At 46.3% G+C, this 14,497-nt stretch overlaps 1 protein-coding gene across 1 annotated transcript in view; it reads left to right on the top strand.

Moving 5' to 3' along the window:
* ETV1 (ETS variant transcription factor 1) overlaps positions 1-14,497 on the top strand; it is a 99,806-nt gene that overhangs the window by 55,357 nt on the left and 29,952 nt on the right. Inside the window, exons 7-8 of the mRNA XM_062178137.1 lie at positions 350-538; positions 5,530-5,777. Of these exons, the coding sequence (XP_062034121.1) occupies positions 350-538; positions 5,530-5,777 (437 nt within the window). The remainder of the gene's footprint in view (positions 1-349; positions 539-5,529; positions 5,778-14,497) is intronic.

Raw genomic sequence — 14,497 nt, 5'->3', positions numbered from 1 at the left:
TTATGGCGACAGCATTGTCTTGAAATTCCAGCGCAAATGAAGGGAAACCAGGTAGAGTCTCCATTTAGGAAGCTGACATTCGGACTTGTTCTAAAATGTAATATTTGTGGAAGGGTAATTATGATAACAGAATAATTTAATGACAGAAAATATCTATCAAACTTGCTCAAAGGGTAATTCGAGGAGAGATGGACACAGTCCCACTGCTTCCCTTCGCAGTGATTTCCCTGATAGTTGTTTTATGCATGTTAAAAATGCACCGTTTATGTTTATGCTAACACTAGCTTTTACAGTGGCGACTCTGAAGTTGCTGCATTCCAAGTGACGTCCTGGCTTTTGTCCCTGCTAGTGCCTATGATCAGAAGCCACAAGTGGGAATGAGGCCCTCCAACCCCCCCACGCCCTCCAGCACCCCGGTGTCCCCACTGCATCATGCCTCGCCCAGCTCAGCTCACACTCCGAAGCCTGAGCGAGCCTTCCCAGCCCACCTCCCTCCGTCACAGCCCCTACCAGACAGCAGCTACCCCATGGACCACAGGTAAGCCGGGACGCCATTTCTGTAAAGACTGGCTATTAGCATTCTTGGAAGAAACTCCTCTTAGCAGTTCTGAAGACCTAGAGTAGATGGGAGGTGAGCGAATGAATTCTGCACATCTGTGCAAAATATTTTTAGAAAGAGCTTGCTGCGTGTATACTTATAAGTAATTGGTGGAGAAGGTCATTTATAAACATCCCTTTTATAAACATTTAAATTGGTTGCTAAAATGGAAAATTAATCTATATACTGACATTTGAACACTTCCCTTTCACTTTTCTTGAATTAAATTGCTTCACTTAAACTTTAAATCAGATCATCCCATTTTTATGAGCATATGTGTGTACTTGTTCTATAAAGTGAGGGGACTAATTTTAGTAGGTGGCTTATGGAATTAGGTTCTTTACCTTAGATTGAATGGTTTAGCTATACATAGTTTTGCAGAATAGAACTTAGTTGATTAAAACTGTTTACCATCCTTTCCAAGTGATGAATATTTAATGTCCCTAGACCCGTGTCCCTAGACACTGAGAAGAAGCAGTGAACGGGGGAGAGACTGAATTAGTTATTATCGAGGCAGGAGCAAGGAGCTAGGGAGAATGCTCTGGTGGGTGACTCTTAACTCCTAGAGATGAAGAAGTTCATATTCCAGGATAATAGAACTGCCGAGATACTGCCACAATGAACAGCTTAAAGCCTAGGCTGATGATATACAGCATTCCTCTGTCTCCTTTCTCCTTTGTAGGTATACATACCGAGGCATTTCCTGGTAAATGTTTCACAATAGACCCCATGGGAGGGAAGAGTCATAAGGCCTGTGCTGTGGCATTGCTGAGTGTGTCCTGTAAACACCACCCTTCCTGAGCTCTCACTGGGACAGCCCTGACTGTGGGGTTGGCAAGAAATGGGCACAGCATTTCTCCCAAACGGATACCGTGGGCATGGCTCACCCCAAGGGCATAATTAGGAGTGGCCTTTGTGGCGAGGTGAAGCTCCCCTTAGGAGGCCTGCATCCCATATTGGAGCGCCAAATTGAGTCCTGGCTAGTCCACTTCCCATCCAGCTAGCTCCCTATGAATATGCCTGGGAAGCAGCAGTTGACGGCTCAAGTGTGTGAGTCCCTTCCAACCCATGTGGGAGACCCAGATACAGTTCCCAGCTGCTGGCTTCAGCCTGGGGCAGCCCCAGCTGCTGTAGGCATGTAGGGAGTGAACCAGCAGTTGGAAGATCTGTGTCTTTCTCCTTCTCTTTTTGTGTGTCACTCTCAGTGAAATGCAATAAAATAATTAGGAACTGGTGAGTTTTGAATCCTTGCCTTTGTTTTTCACATAACTTTTCAATTGTGAAGTTACTGGGTTTGGCCCTTTCATGGTGGCCGTGTTTAACAGTTGGCTCAGAAACTTCCTGATCACTTCCCCAGAAGCCAGGGCAAACTGGCTCTGCCACACCATTGTAAAAATAACTCGGTCTAAAGAATCCCCCAGCTCAGCAGAGGAAAGCGACAACTTCCAGAAAATCAGGGGGCACTCCGATCTGCTTTTTTTTATGGGTTAATGGGGCTCAGCATCAAGTTCAGGAACTCTCACTGGTGTAAAGGAGTTAAGATGAAGGCAGTCTCTCCAGGGCCAGGAAAACCATCTGTGGGTTTTCTGCCTGTGCTTCCATCACCAGGTCCTCTGGTGCTTTGGTTACTGACTCTCCCTTCTCACCCATGGGCTCGAGTTGTAGTCAGAGTGTGCGGGAGTGTGCATCTGTGTAAACAGCTTTGGAAACACAGATAAAAGAATCCTGACTGCAGGGCGGGCCACCTGACAGATGCACGTTGTATGGAGCTGGAAAGGTTGCAGAGGTTGTGAGCACACGAAAGCCAGTTTCGTTTCTTCCTCCTCTGGTGCCTGCCCGGAGTTCAAGTTCACGGAGCCTCTTGTGTGTGCGCCAGCCTGGTGTCGCCGAGGAAGGTGACCGCTGAAGGAGCAGCAGGCCTGTTTTTTTTTTTGTTTGTTTGTTTTTGTTTTTTGAGTGACCTAACTTGAAAACGATTGCTTAGCCGAATCCATGTGCATTCCTCCACTTGGAGTCCAGTATTTGACTGGAGACCAGCCGGGCCGGAACTGGAAGAGGGAAGGTCCAGGGTCTTTTCCCACTGCCCCCGACTGGGTTCTGAGGACAGGACCAGCTGGCCGGTCCCAGGAAAATCTCCAAAGCCGTATGTTTCAGGGGAGGATTTCTTAGAGGGTTCTAGCCAACAAATGACAGCGCCTGGGCTATTTATGGCAAATTGGCTCCGGGAACAAATCCCTTCCCCAGAGCGCGCCCTCCAGCCCAGGCACCCCACCTCTTCTCTGGGAATGCTTCGCAGCCACCTGGCCTGCTCGCTGCTTCCTTTCTCGGCCGCTCTCCACTCCTCGGGCCAGCCCTTGGGCACCGTTTCCCGAGCCCGCTGTGCAGGAACACTGTCTCTTTTTTCCTTCCACCTTTGCCACCACCCCCGCCCTGATCCTCTGTATCCCAGAAGCCCCCTGCGAGCTCTGTCACCTGCTAACGCCCTGCCAGTGGCTTCTCCAGCCTCTTGCCCAGGTCCTGGGCTCCTGAGAACAGCACTCCTGAGACAGGGGTGTGCGATCCCCAGCAAGTACCAACTGGAATCAGGTCTGCTCGTAAAAACAAAACACTCCACCCAGCTCTCGGCTGCAGCATTCTCAGCTTCTTTTTAAGGCTTCCGAAGTAAGCCCGCTTCTTCTTTTAACTTCAAGTTATGCTTTTCTGATTCACTCCTTGACAAGTTCTTAATGATAATTTCTGTTTCTTTTTCTGGCTAATGAAATAAGCCAGAGAAGAGGAAATTAATGTAGCGCCAGGCCGCCCCTTGATTGTGCAAGCCTGCGCGTTTCCGGTCTGCAGGTGTGGCAGCCAGGGAGCCCAGAGTTAACTCTCAGGATGGGGTGTTCTTGGAAAGGCTCGCCCCTGATTTTCACTTAGCATTACCAAAATTAAATGCTAACTTTCCAAATTAAAGTCTCAGGAATGCTTTTAGTGGGAGGGTTAATAGGGTTATATTTGATCACAGAAATGTTTTATAGGTTATTTTTAAACACTCCTGGGGCATTGTTAGAGCACTTTTAAATCTTTAATTAATCCACCTCTTTGTGGTGGGTCAATGATATTGTGGATGAGAAACACAGACGAGAGCGTTTCTGTGATGAGCCAGTTGTTGCTCTAGACAGCCAGGACCAGCCTCAGCCGCAGCTCAGCCTGCTCAGGAGCCGGCTGCCCGACCCCGCACACCACACGGCGCATGCGTGTTCTCATCTTTGAGGGGGGGCTGTGTGCTTAATGCTTATTCTTACCAGTCTGATGTTTTTATATTTTTTAAAAAATCTCTTTTCTCTCTGTTTTTTTTTTGAAGATTTATTTTTATTTATTCAAAAGGCAGAGTTACAGAGAGAGAGATGGAGAGATAGAGAGAGAGAGAGAGAGAGAGAGAGATGTTTCATTCACTGCTTCACTCTGACCACAGCAGCCGGGGCTGGGACAGATGGAAGCCAGGAGTCGGGAGCTTCACCTGGGTTTCCCTTGGGTGCAGGGGCCCAAGCACTTAGGCCATCTTCTGCTGCTTTCCCAGGTGCATTAGCAGGGAGCTGGATCAGAAGTGGGGCAGCCAAGACACAAACTGGTGTCCATATATGGTGTTGCCACTACTGGCAGCAGCTTAACCCGCTAGGCCACAATGCCAGTCCCAAGACATGGTCTGTTGTGTTTCTCACTGGGACACAGTAGTGATTTGGATACTGTTAGGAATTAAAACTCATTTTTCTCTTGTTCCCTGCATAGCAACAGGTCTTTTAATTATTTATTTATTTTAAGATTTATTTATTTGAAAGGCAGAGAGAGAGAGAGAAAGAGGGAGAGAGGATAAAGGAGAGAGATCTTCATCTGCTGGTTCACTCCCCAAATGGCCACGACGGGCCAGAAATGGGCTGATCTGAAGCCAGGAGCCAGGAGCTTCCTCCTGGTCTCCCACGTGGGTGCTGGGACCCAAGGACTTGGGCCATCTCCTACTGCTTTCCCAGGCCATAGCAGAGAGCTGGATTAGAAGTGGAGTAGCCAGGACTCAAACCGGTGCCCATATGGGATGCTGGCAGTGCAGGCGATGGCTTTACCTGCTACGCCACAGCGCCAGCCCCAGGTCTTTTTTTTTTTTTTTTAATAAAAGATGACTTCTTCTTATTTTCATTTTATTTTGAAAAGCAGAGAGATAGGAACAGACACAGAGGGAGACTTCATCTGCTGCTTCGCCAAAATTGGGCCAGGCTGAAGCCAGGAGTCAGGAGCTCCATTCAGGTCTCCCCTGTGGGTGACAGGGACCAAGTCCCTGAGCCATCACCCACTGCCTGCCAGGTGTACATGAACAGGAAGTTGGCTCAGAAGTGGTGCAGTCAGGCTGCGGACCAGCTGCTCTGATATGGGATGCAGATGACTGAGCCCCTGCACCAGATGCCGGCCCCAGCCATTCCTCCCTTGCTTCCTCAGGACAGCCATCAAACAGATCTCTGGGTTTTTTGTTTTTTTTTTTTTTTGCATGTTTGTTGATTATTCTAGTAACATTTGAAAGATGGAGGAAGCAATTTGAGATGAGCCTCAGTTACTCATCTTTTTTTCTTGCTTATGAATATGTCAGATCCTTTCCATGTGCAGGTGACATGGAAGAACAGGTTGGCTGAGAATCCCCTAGGGTCCATATCTCCAGTGGAACTCATAGTATTTTGACTTCGGGAAGGAATCGAAGTGGCACAGGGTCCTAAGAAGGGGAACGCACTGATTAGGAAGCACCACCGTTCTGCTGACCTGGGGAGGAGAAATCCAGAGTGGACTTAAGGCTTCCTTCTTGGGCCGGTTGGAACCGTGTTGGTTCGCTCAGCGGTTAGATGTCATGCCAGGGTTTTAAAAGGTCGTCTGTGTTACTGTTTCAATCTGAGACACTCTCTTCTTCCTAGATTCCGCCGCCAGCTCTCCGAGCCCTGTAACTCCTTTCCTCCTTTGCCCACCATGCCACGGGAAGGCCGTCCCATGTACCAACGCCAGATGTCTGAGCCAAACATCCCCTTCCCACCACAAGGCTTTAAGCAGGAGTTCCACGACCCCGTGTATGAACACAGCACCCTGGTCGGTGGCGCGGCCAGCCAGAGCTTCCCGCCTCCTCTGATGATCAAGCAGGAGCCCAGAGATTTTGCCTACGACTCAGGTATGCCCATGTGGGGGTGGCATTGCGTTTATGGCATCTTTTCACATCCCCCCTCACTTTGGTTCCTGTTGGTGTCCAGCGGGGTGACCACTGGCCATTTGCTGTGAGATCTTCTGGTTGTATCCCTTATTTGAGTTTTTCTGTACCTGGGACTGATCTTTGACTTCAGTATAAGTGGATAGTCAAACTAACGCCTGACAATGAAACTTTTCAAAGCAAACATCAATTTATAAAATGTATTAAATGGGTAAAACTTTCCAGAGAAAAGCTTAGTTCATCAAATTATTCACAGTCTCACTCCAAGAGGGTAACATTGTAATTTTTCTCTTGATCTATGCTTTTTTAAAAAAATTGGTTGTTTAGGGGACCGGTGCTATGGCTCACCTGGTTAATCCTCCACCTGAGGCGCTGGCATCCCATATGGGCACCGGGTTCTAGTCCCGATTGCTCCTCTTCTAGTCCAGCTCTCTGCTGTGGACAGAGAGGGCAGTGGAGGATGGCCCAAGTGCTTGGGCCCCTGCACCTGCATGGGAGACCAGGAAGAAGCACCTGGCTCCTGACTTCAGATCGGTACAGTGCCAGCTGAAGTGGCCATTTGGGGAGTGAATCAACAGAAGGAAGACCTTTCTCTCTGTCTCTCTCTCTGTCTAACTCTGTCAAATAAAAAAATTGGTTGTTTCTACTGCAGTGCTATTTAATAACAATGTTATATGAAGTCATAGTCTTGCACACTGGGCATTTATTGTATACCATGGCAAAAAGAAGACGAGACATATGGGCTAGCCACTTGGAGTGCTTGCATCTCATGTCTCAGTGCCTAGGTTCAAGTCCCAGCTTTCTGTTAATGCATTCTGGGAGGCAGCAGGGGTTGGCTCATGCAGTTGGGTCCATGCCACACACATGAGAGGCCTGGAATAAGTTCTAGGATCCTGCCTTTAGCATCCTTCACCACTGGCTTTTGCTGGTATTTGAATAGTGAAATGGTGAAAGGGAACTCTTCTCTCTCTCTCTCTCTCTTACTCTGCTTTTCAAATAAGTAACACAAACTAATGAAAATGAAAAAAAAAATACTTTATTGATGGCAAAGATTCCAAGATCCCTAAGTTGTAATTCTAGCATATTAGGAATTAGGAGAAGACCAAAACACAGAAGCAGGGTTCCTTCCTGAAGCTTAGCTGTGTCCCAGTGAATGAGTGAATGTACTACAAAGTCATGTGTAGGAGGTTAAATGGACTTCCCCAAAGCTGTGGGGGGAGGGGAGGTTAAAATATATTCCAAAGGTCACCACCAAGTTTGCCAACACTGAACCTTGAGAGCTCTCTGCTGAGTTTTCCCTATCATCTGGGGAACTCAAGAGTCAGGTATTTGGAAAAGATGGGTGAATTAGAAGCTAACGTTGGTAGGAAGGGCTCTGTGCACCTGTAAAACTCTGGCCTTAGCATGACTGTAGCCATCGGTGGGGCAATGGCTGTGCACATAGACGTGTGTGAGTGTGGTGTGATTTCCTCTGATTCAGATGCAGAGTGGTGTGTGTGCTCTGAAAAGCAACGGCTGCTTCCCTGGCTGGGGCATGGCGTTGTGATTGGATCAGTTCTGCTGGAGGAAGGCAAGCTCTCTGTTCCAGTTTGCACAAAACGACCACTTCACTGTGAACCTCAAGGCTTGGCCAGAGAGGGCAGTGTCCCTCATCTTCTAGAAGGCGTACCAGCTCCCCAGGACTGAGCAGTGCCCCACTGGCTGGCCCAGTGTCCACTTCCCAGCCTGGACAGGTTCACCCCAAGCCTGAGTGGTGAAGGCAGAGAGCACCACTCCAGTACATCCCCCGCCATCCGTGAGGGTGGCCACTGGGAAGTTGTTTGTAGATGACGATGCAGCTGGGCTGTGCCCACAAGCGTGTGTGTGAGGGCCGCACAGCGTGATGCAGTGTTGGGTTAGGGACTGGATGAGAGGCAGGGAGAGGGTGGGCGCTGACTCGAGGACTGGACACCGTTTCTTTCCACACAGTCTGATTTTAGAACTCAGCTGAGAGGTCAGCTAAATGGGCTGCCTTTAGGTTGTTATCATGATAACCTTTCTTTTTTCCACAGATGGGGGTGGGGGGAGAATATATGTATCAATTTATTTAGCTGATGATAATTTAAAAAATTTAAACATAGTATGAGAGCTTCTGTTTGAATTCTTGCTCCGAGAATTGGTGTGTTTCTTGAGAGGTTCCATAATGGAATGAGTTTGGAACCATTCATGAGGGGCTTTAGAAAGTTCATGGAAAATGTGTCATATGGAAAACTGTGCAAGGATTTCAAAACTTTTGCACCAAAATAGACTTACTTCTAGTTTCATTGTCCTTGACCTTGAAGGGCCCTTGTCTGTCTGTCCCTTGATGTCTAGGACACAGTGAACATCACTGTATATCAGATGCATTTCTCTCTCGATTTCAGATCCTGTTAACTGGAATTATCCTGGTTCCCCAAGCCACATTGCCATTTGCTGCAGCTTATTTTTTTATTTATTTATTTTAGTTCATCATGATTTTGAGAAATTTACACGGCAATTGCGTAAATCAGCCCAAACCATCATTCAAAAGGACTTGGTGGATAAGCGGAGCGTTTGAAAAATCTCTGTGTGTTCTACACATGTTGTTAGATGTGTGTTAGTAGAAAGAACAACATGCGAATGGGTTTGCAGTACTGTGATTTGGTCTGTGTGTGTCTTCTCATAGTTGTGATAACACAAAAGTACATGGTTATGTGTAACTTGGTATTGAGGTTGTATCTTAGGGAAATGTGGACTAAAGGAGAAAGTGCTGCTGAGGTTCTCATGAGATCAGAACACAGGAGCTGATGCCAGGTGAGCTGGTTGCATTGCTTGGGGCCCATACCTGGTATGGACTTCAGAATCTGACATTCTAGGGCACAGATCCCATCACTCGTCACCTGCCAAAGCAGAGCCCTGCATTTCGTTTTAAAGTTATGTAGGGCATCTCTTTTGGGAGTGTGCTGTATATCCTGCAAATGACTTGTGAAATACTTGCTTACTATTGGAGAAGCTGTTCATGTTATGTTACTTTTTCTGTTTCTAAGTCATAGTCCACATTTCCAGAGTTGTATACCACCTGCTACCTTGGGTATTGCCGGTAGGGATCTGTTTGGTTTTATAGAATAGTTAAATGGGAAAAGTTGTACCTCTTGGATAAAATTTTCTAAATGTGGTACCAGTATAACCAGTATAACTATGAAAAATTAATCTGTGGGCATCAAAAAGTATCTTTCTGTTCATCAAGTTGCTGCTCCTAAGTTGACAATGTTTGCATGCATTGTGCATTGCAGTCGGAAAGTGTTCTGGAGACAGACTGTTGTCCTTGGGTCTTGTGTCCTTGCTGACAACACCTTCAATAACCTGTCAGGAAATTATATTGACCACTGCATCACCGACTCCTCTTTTTTTCCTATTGATGTTGAAGAAATAGCACATAGGAAATATTTTATAGGTAGTTGAAAAATAATGCAAAAAGACATTTTCTAAATCTGCAAGGTTATCCCTTCTGAAAGCCTCTGCGACTCTTTATTGCTTAACTCAATAAAACATACCATCAATGTTGTGAAAATAAAAGAAGCCTTGTAAGGAGAAAGGCAGCACGATTGTGCTCTAATAAAGCCTGACATTAATTATGACATGGGAAATGGAAGGTCTATTAGTCTTAATTATAATTACAGGAATGCAATTTCAACTGCCGAATATTTAAGATAAAGCATTCAAAATATTATGTTGGTGAGGAAGAATGTTTTATTCAGGGGGTGAGGAAAAAGAACTCGGATCAGAAGACAGTGAGGAAATAAGGAATCGATGTTTAGGACCAGTGTGGTGGCCTAGTACAGCGTGATCTGATTATCTCATGAGACCAAGTTATGATGCCCAGTGAGATGCATCTGTCATTGTCCGTCTTCTCCTTTAGCCTCCTTGTGCCACACTAGGAATGGGACACTCGTGTTTAGTTTGATGGTTGGTTTCCTCAACTCCAACTTGATGGTTTTCCTCCTTGCCATTGTTGCTAAGTGACCGTGTCAGAAGGATGACATAAGTGTTGAGGGTTTCCTTTGCAGTGCTTTACACAGCATCCCTTATGCAATATCCCATCTTCATTGAGTCATGGCACCTTTCCCATTTTTATGGCCATCGGTAAGGTTTTGCAGGTTCATAATGGCCAAGGAGGTAGATGTTTTAGATCTGTGTTACACTGTATTTTTGTTAGAGTTGTGTGTATTGGGTCGGTTGGTGGCTGTTTTGCTTTGTGTTGTTTCATTTCTTGGTGGCTCAGGGTAGCTTTTTAAGGGGACAGTAGGCACAGCAGACTGAAATTTGACTTAAGAAAATTTCAGCTGGCAATGAGATTTGGGAAGCTGTTTAACAAAATGAGTCTCGCGAGTCTTTTTTTTTGACAGGCAGAGCGGATAGTAAGAGAGAGAGACAGAGAGAAAGGTCTTCCTTTTTGCCGTTGGTTCACCCTCCAATGGCCACTGCAGCTGGCTCATCGTGCTGATCCGAAGCCAGGAGCCAGGTGCTTCTCCTGGTCTCCCATGTGGGTGCAGGGCCCAAGGACTTAGGCCATCCTCCACTGCCTTCCCGGGCCATAGCAGAGAGCTGGCCTGGAAGAGGGGCAACCGGGATAGAATCCGGCGCCCCAACTGGGACTAGAACCCGGTGTGCCAGCGCCGCAAGGTGGAGGATTAGCCTGTTAAGCCACGGCGCCGACCCTTGCGAGTCTTAAAACAATGTATTTGTGAAGCGTAACTCATGCAGAATAAGACCTGGTACTGAAATATACCCCCCTCCCCCTACATATATATATATATGTGTGTGTGTGTGTATATGGTGATTTCATAGGTCATTTCTATGTTGTATGTAAGGCACTTTATATTTTGTCAATGCTCATGCACTACTTTCTTAATGTGACAGAATAAGTATTATTTTTTAAAAAAATTAACCCCGAGCCGGCTCTGCGGCTCAATAGGCTAATCCTCCGCCTAGCGGCGCCAGCACACCGGGTTCTAGTCCCGGTCGGGGCACCGGATTCTGTCCCGGTTGCCCCTCTTCCAGGCCAGCTCTCTGCTGTGGCCAGGGAGTGCAGTGGAGGATGGCCCAAGTGCTTGGGCCCTGCACCCGCATGGGAGACCAGGAGAAGCACCTACCGCGGTGGCCACTGGAGGGTGAACCAATGGCAAAGGAAGACCTTTTTCTCTCTTTTTTGACTCTGCCTGTCAAAAAAAAAAAAAAAATTAACCCCGTTAGGGTTGAAGAAGTGAAGGTTTCACATTAATCCCATCCTATAAATGAAAAGAATGCTAAGTACAGGGTGACATGAGGCTTGAACGTTGCAGAGCTGCAGAGCTGAGTGACTTTCTATGTCTCTGTGTTCAATACTGCCTGAGTGGCAGGAGGGAGAACCAACCTGTTACTTTGTGGGTTTGTGGTCGCCTCCCCGCCGTGCTTGCAATCACTCCTGTCCTGCTGTGTTCTTAGGGGTGTATAGTATTTAAAAGCTCAGCCTAGGAGTTGATTGGGGGGTGGGTAATACAGGGTTTTTAGCCTAATTAGTTATAAAGATGTTCCCCAGCCAGGTAGTGGAGCAGTTTAATGAGGACTGGAAATGAAGAGAGTGAGCCCTTCCGGGACCAGAGGAGGATTAGACACCTGTGACAGTGGGGACAAGCACTGTGCACCTGGGAGTGGAGGTGGACGGCAAGAGAGAGTGCCTGATGTGCATTAACTGAAGAAAACGGTGTTGCACTTCCTCGTTGGGTCTTCAGAGCCCCTCCTGCCACTACTGATGTGGGCTTTTTGCTCTCTTTTTAAAAAAAAGATTTATTTTTCTTGAGATACTATATTTTTAATTTACATTATAGTCACAAGCTTAATGCTCCACCACATAAAGAGTAAAAAATGGGTGTTTCGGAAAATCAGCAAGGGCTGTAAACCATAATCAAATGACAAGGTGTTTAGCTTCACTCAGAAATTTTTTAAATGTTCACAAAATCAGTTTGGAGGCGTAAGACCCTTACCCTGTGGCAAATGTTGTTAGCACTACTTTAAGCTGAGAAGTTGACACACAGAGATGTGCCGTAGAGTTACCAGTCTATACTCACGGAAACTGCTGCAGATCCCTACCTCACATTGCTTCTCCACGCCCCCCCACCCCAACACCAATTTGCAGATCCAAGTGAAGAATGACTCATTGCCAGTTACAAATGCACTGCAAGTGAGATTTTCAAACTTCCGTTTTCATGGTCTTTCTGTGAGGTTGTTGTGAATGGATGCAGTACTTTACAGTTTGTCCCGTGTATCATTGATAGTATTCATTGATAGTATCATTGATAGTATATATCCTCTGAAGTAAGTATTTTTGTAGGGAGCTTAAAGGATGCCCACACGGGGTGCGCCTTCTCCAACTCAACACTTGCCGATCTCACCTTAGACAGAGCTCCAGTTTCACTCCCACTGTGAGGTGTTCAGTGCTGCAAGGCATGAAAATACAGGACCTCACCCGAGAGAAATGACTAGGATGCATTCTGCTTCCTTTTTAAAAATTATGCCAGCAGCGTTGTTAACATCGGAGACTGCCAAACAAGTGGCCTTTTTTAACAGCCGATCGTGTCGAGTCTGCATGAGAAGAAACAGTGGTGGCTGAGCAGCCCCTCTAATTCCAAAGTGCTTTGGTTGCACGAACTTTGAGATTGGCCGAGTGACTTTTTGGATTCACTCTTTTTCTTAAGACTCTCGATAGCCCGCTGGCTTAAAATGTAACTAGAATGGTGGTTTTTAGACTTTTGTCCGCTGAGTCTGTTTTTCACAATTAGGTTTAGGAGGGATGGCGGTATCAAAAACAGATGTTAAGGAAAGCTGTTTTGCAAGAATAAGGTGCACCTTTTCCACCCTTTGTTTTAAATCCCTCCATTCCTCACCCTAGGGCCCGCGTTTAAGTTCCCAATTGCTTATTTATCACCTTGGAGTTTAAAAAAAGAACCAGTAGGAAAAAAAAAAAAAACTTAAAATTTGCAGAATGATTGTATGTCTTTAGCATGTAGAAAAGTTATGTGTAGGCAGAGAAGTGATGACAGAAATACTGAAAAATATTTACCTCATGTTAAATATGTGAAAACGGAAATCTGTTTAACTTTCATCTGTCAGAGCTGACGGATATATCCAGTATCCACATAGGCCCAAGCTGGCACTTTAATCGAGAGATTTAAATACCCCTCGGTTTCTGAGCCGGCAGCAGAGGCAGGACTTTATGTTGTCAGTGTTATTCGGTGTTTTGCTGGGCTGGTGGGTACTGCCTCCAACCATCCAGGAAGGAAAGGAGGGAACTCACTCCCCTCCCAGCACGGTCCCTGCCGAGCTCTGCCTGGGATTGTAAGTAGAACATTACAGGGTGAGGCCCTTGGGTAACAGAGCAAGAACCAAATCATTATTGTATGCATCTGTACAGAAATGTAAATAAATAGTGCTTTATGTGTTCCAGGATGGTTAGGGAGAGCTTGGGTTAACTGAACACACACTTGCGATACAACAAAGAAAATTGAAATTGAGAAGGCTTCAATTACCCAGTAGTTTATCTCTAAATCCTTACTCTGGCATTTGTGACTACTCCTGGTGTAGCAGTATCTTAGAAATTCTGTCACTAGATACGTTATTTTAAGTAATTTCTTGGGATTTGGCTTTGTGGCACAGCAAGTTTAAGCTGCAGCCTGCAATGCTGGCATCCCGTATGGGCGCCTGATGGATTTCTGGCTGCTCCACCTCTGATCCAGCTCCCTACTAATGCACCGGAGAAAGTAGCAGAAGATAGCCTAAGTGCTTGTGCCCCTGGCTCCCACGTGGGAGTCACAGATGGAGTTCCAGACTCCTGGCTTCAGCCTGGCCCAGCCCTACTTGTCGGAAAAATCTCTCTGTTCTTCTGCCTATGTAACTTAGTAAATAAATCTTAAAAAATCCGATAAAGAAACAATTTCTTGTTATTTATATACAAGAGGAGATACCTATTCCTAGGAAGTTGACCTCTTACGTATTTTATTTTTTTAAAAAAATATTTATTTATTGATTTGAAAGTCATAGTTACACAGAGAAAAGAGAGGCAGAGAAAGAGAGAGAGAGAGAGAGAAGTCTTCCATCTGATGGTTCACTCTCCAATTGGCTGTAATGGCAAGAGCTGCACTGATCTGAAGCCAGGAGCCTGGAGATTCTTCCAGGTTTTCCCATGTGGGTGCAGGGGCCCAAGGACTTGGGCCATCTTCCACTGCTTTCCCAGGCCATAGCAGAGAGTTGGGTGGGAAGTGGAGCAGCTGGGTCTCGAACTGGTGCCCATATGGGATGCCAGCGCTTCAGGCCAGGGCGTTAACCCGCTACACCACAGTACTGGCCCCACATATTTTCTTATAAATTCCCTTATGTCCTTCTGAACAATTGCAACACACACAACCGACTAAAAACATGGTCCAGGAAGGACAGTGATTAGATGAGGAAGCTGTTGGGAAATGCCAGCTGGAGTCAGGTGGGACACAGGGAGTGCCCAGTAAAGGGACATGGTGTTTGTTTCAAACCCCCCAAGCCTGCTGTAAACTGGCAGACATCAATATTTCCAAAGTGGAAGGACTCGTTGTGGTTCACTCCCCTCTCTGGAAGAAGTCAATGATTCCACGTTGGAGAAATTATTTTCATTATTTTAG

The sequence above is a fragment of the Lepus europaeus genome, chromosome 20 (genome assembly GCF_033115175.1).
Source record: "Lepus europaeus isolate LE1 chromosome 20, mLepTim1.pri, whole genome shotgun sequence".
Taxonomy (NCBI): domain Eukaryota; kingdom Metazoa; phylum Chordata; class Mammalia; order Lagomorpha; family Leporidae; genus Lepus; species Lepus europaeus.
This window is presented reverse-complemented; position numbering and strand designations above follow the sequence as displayed.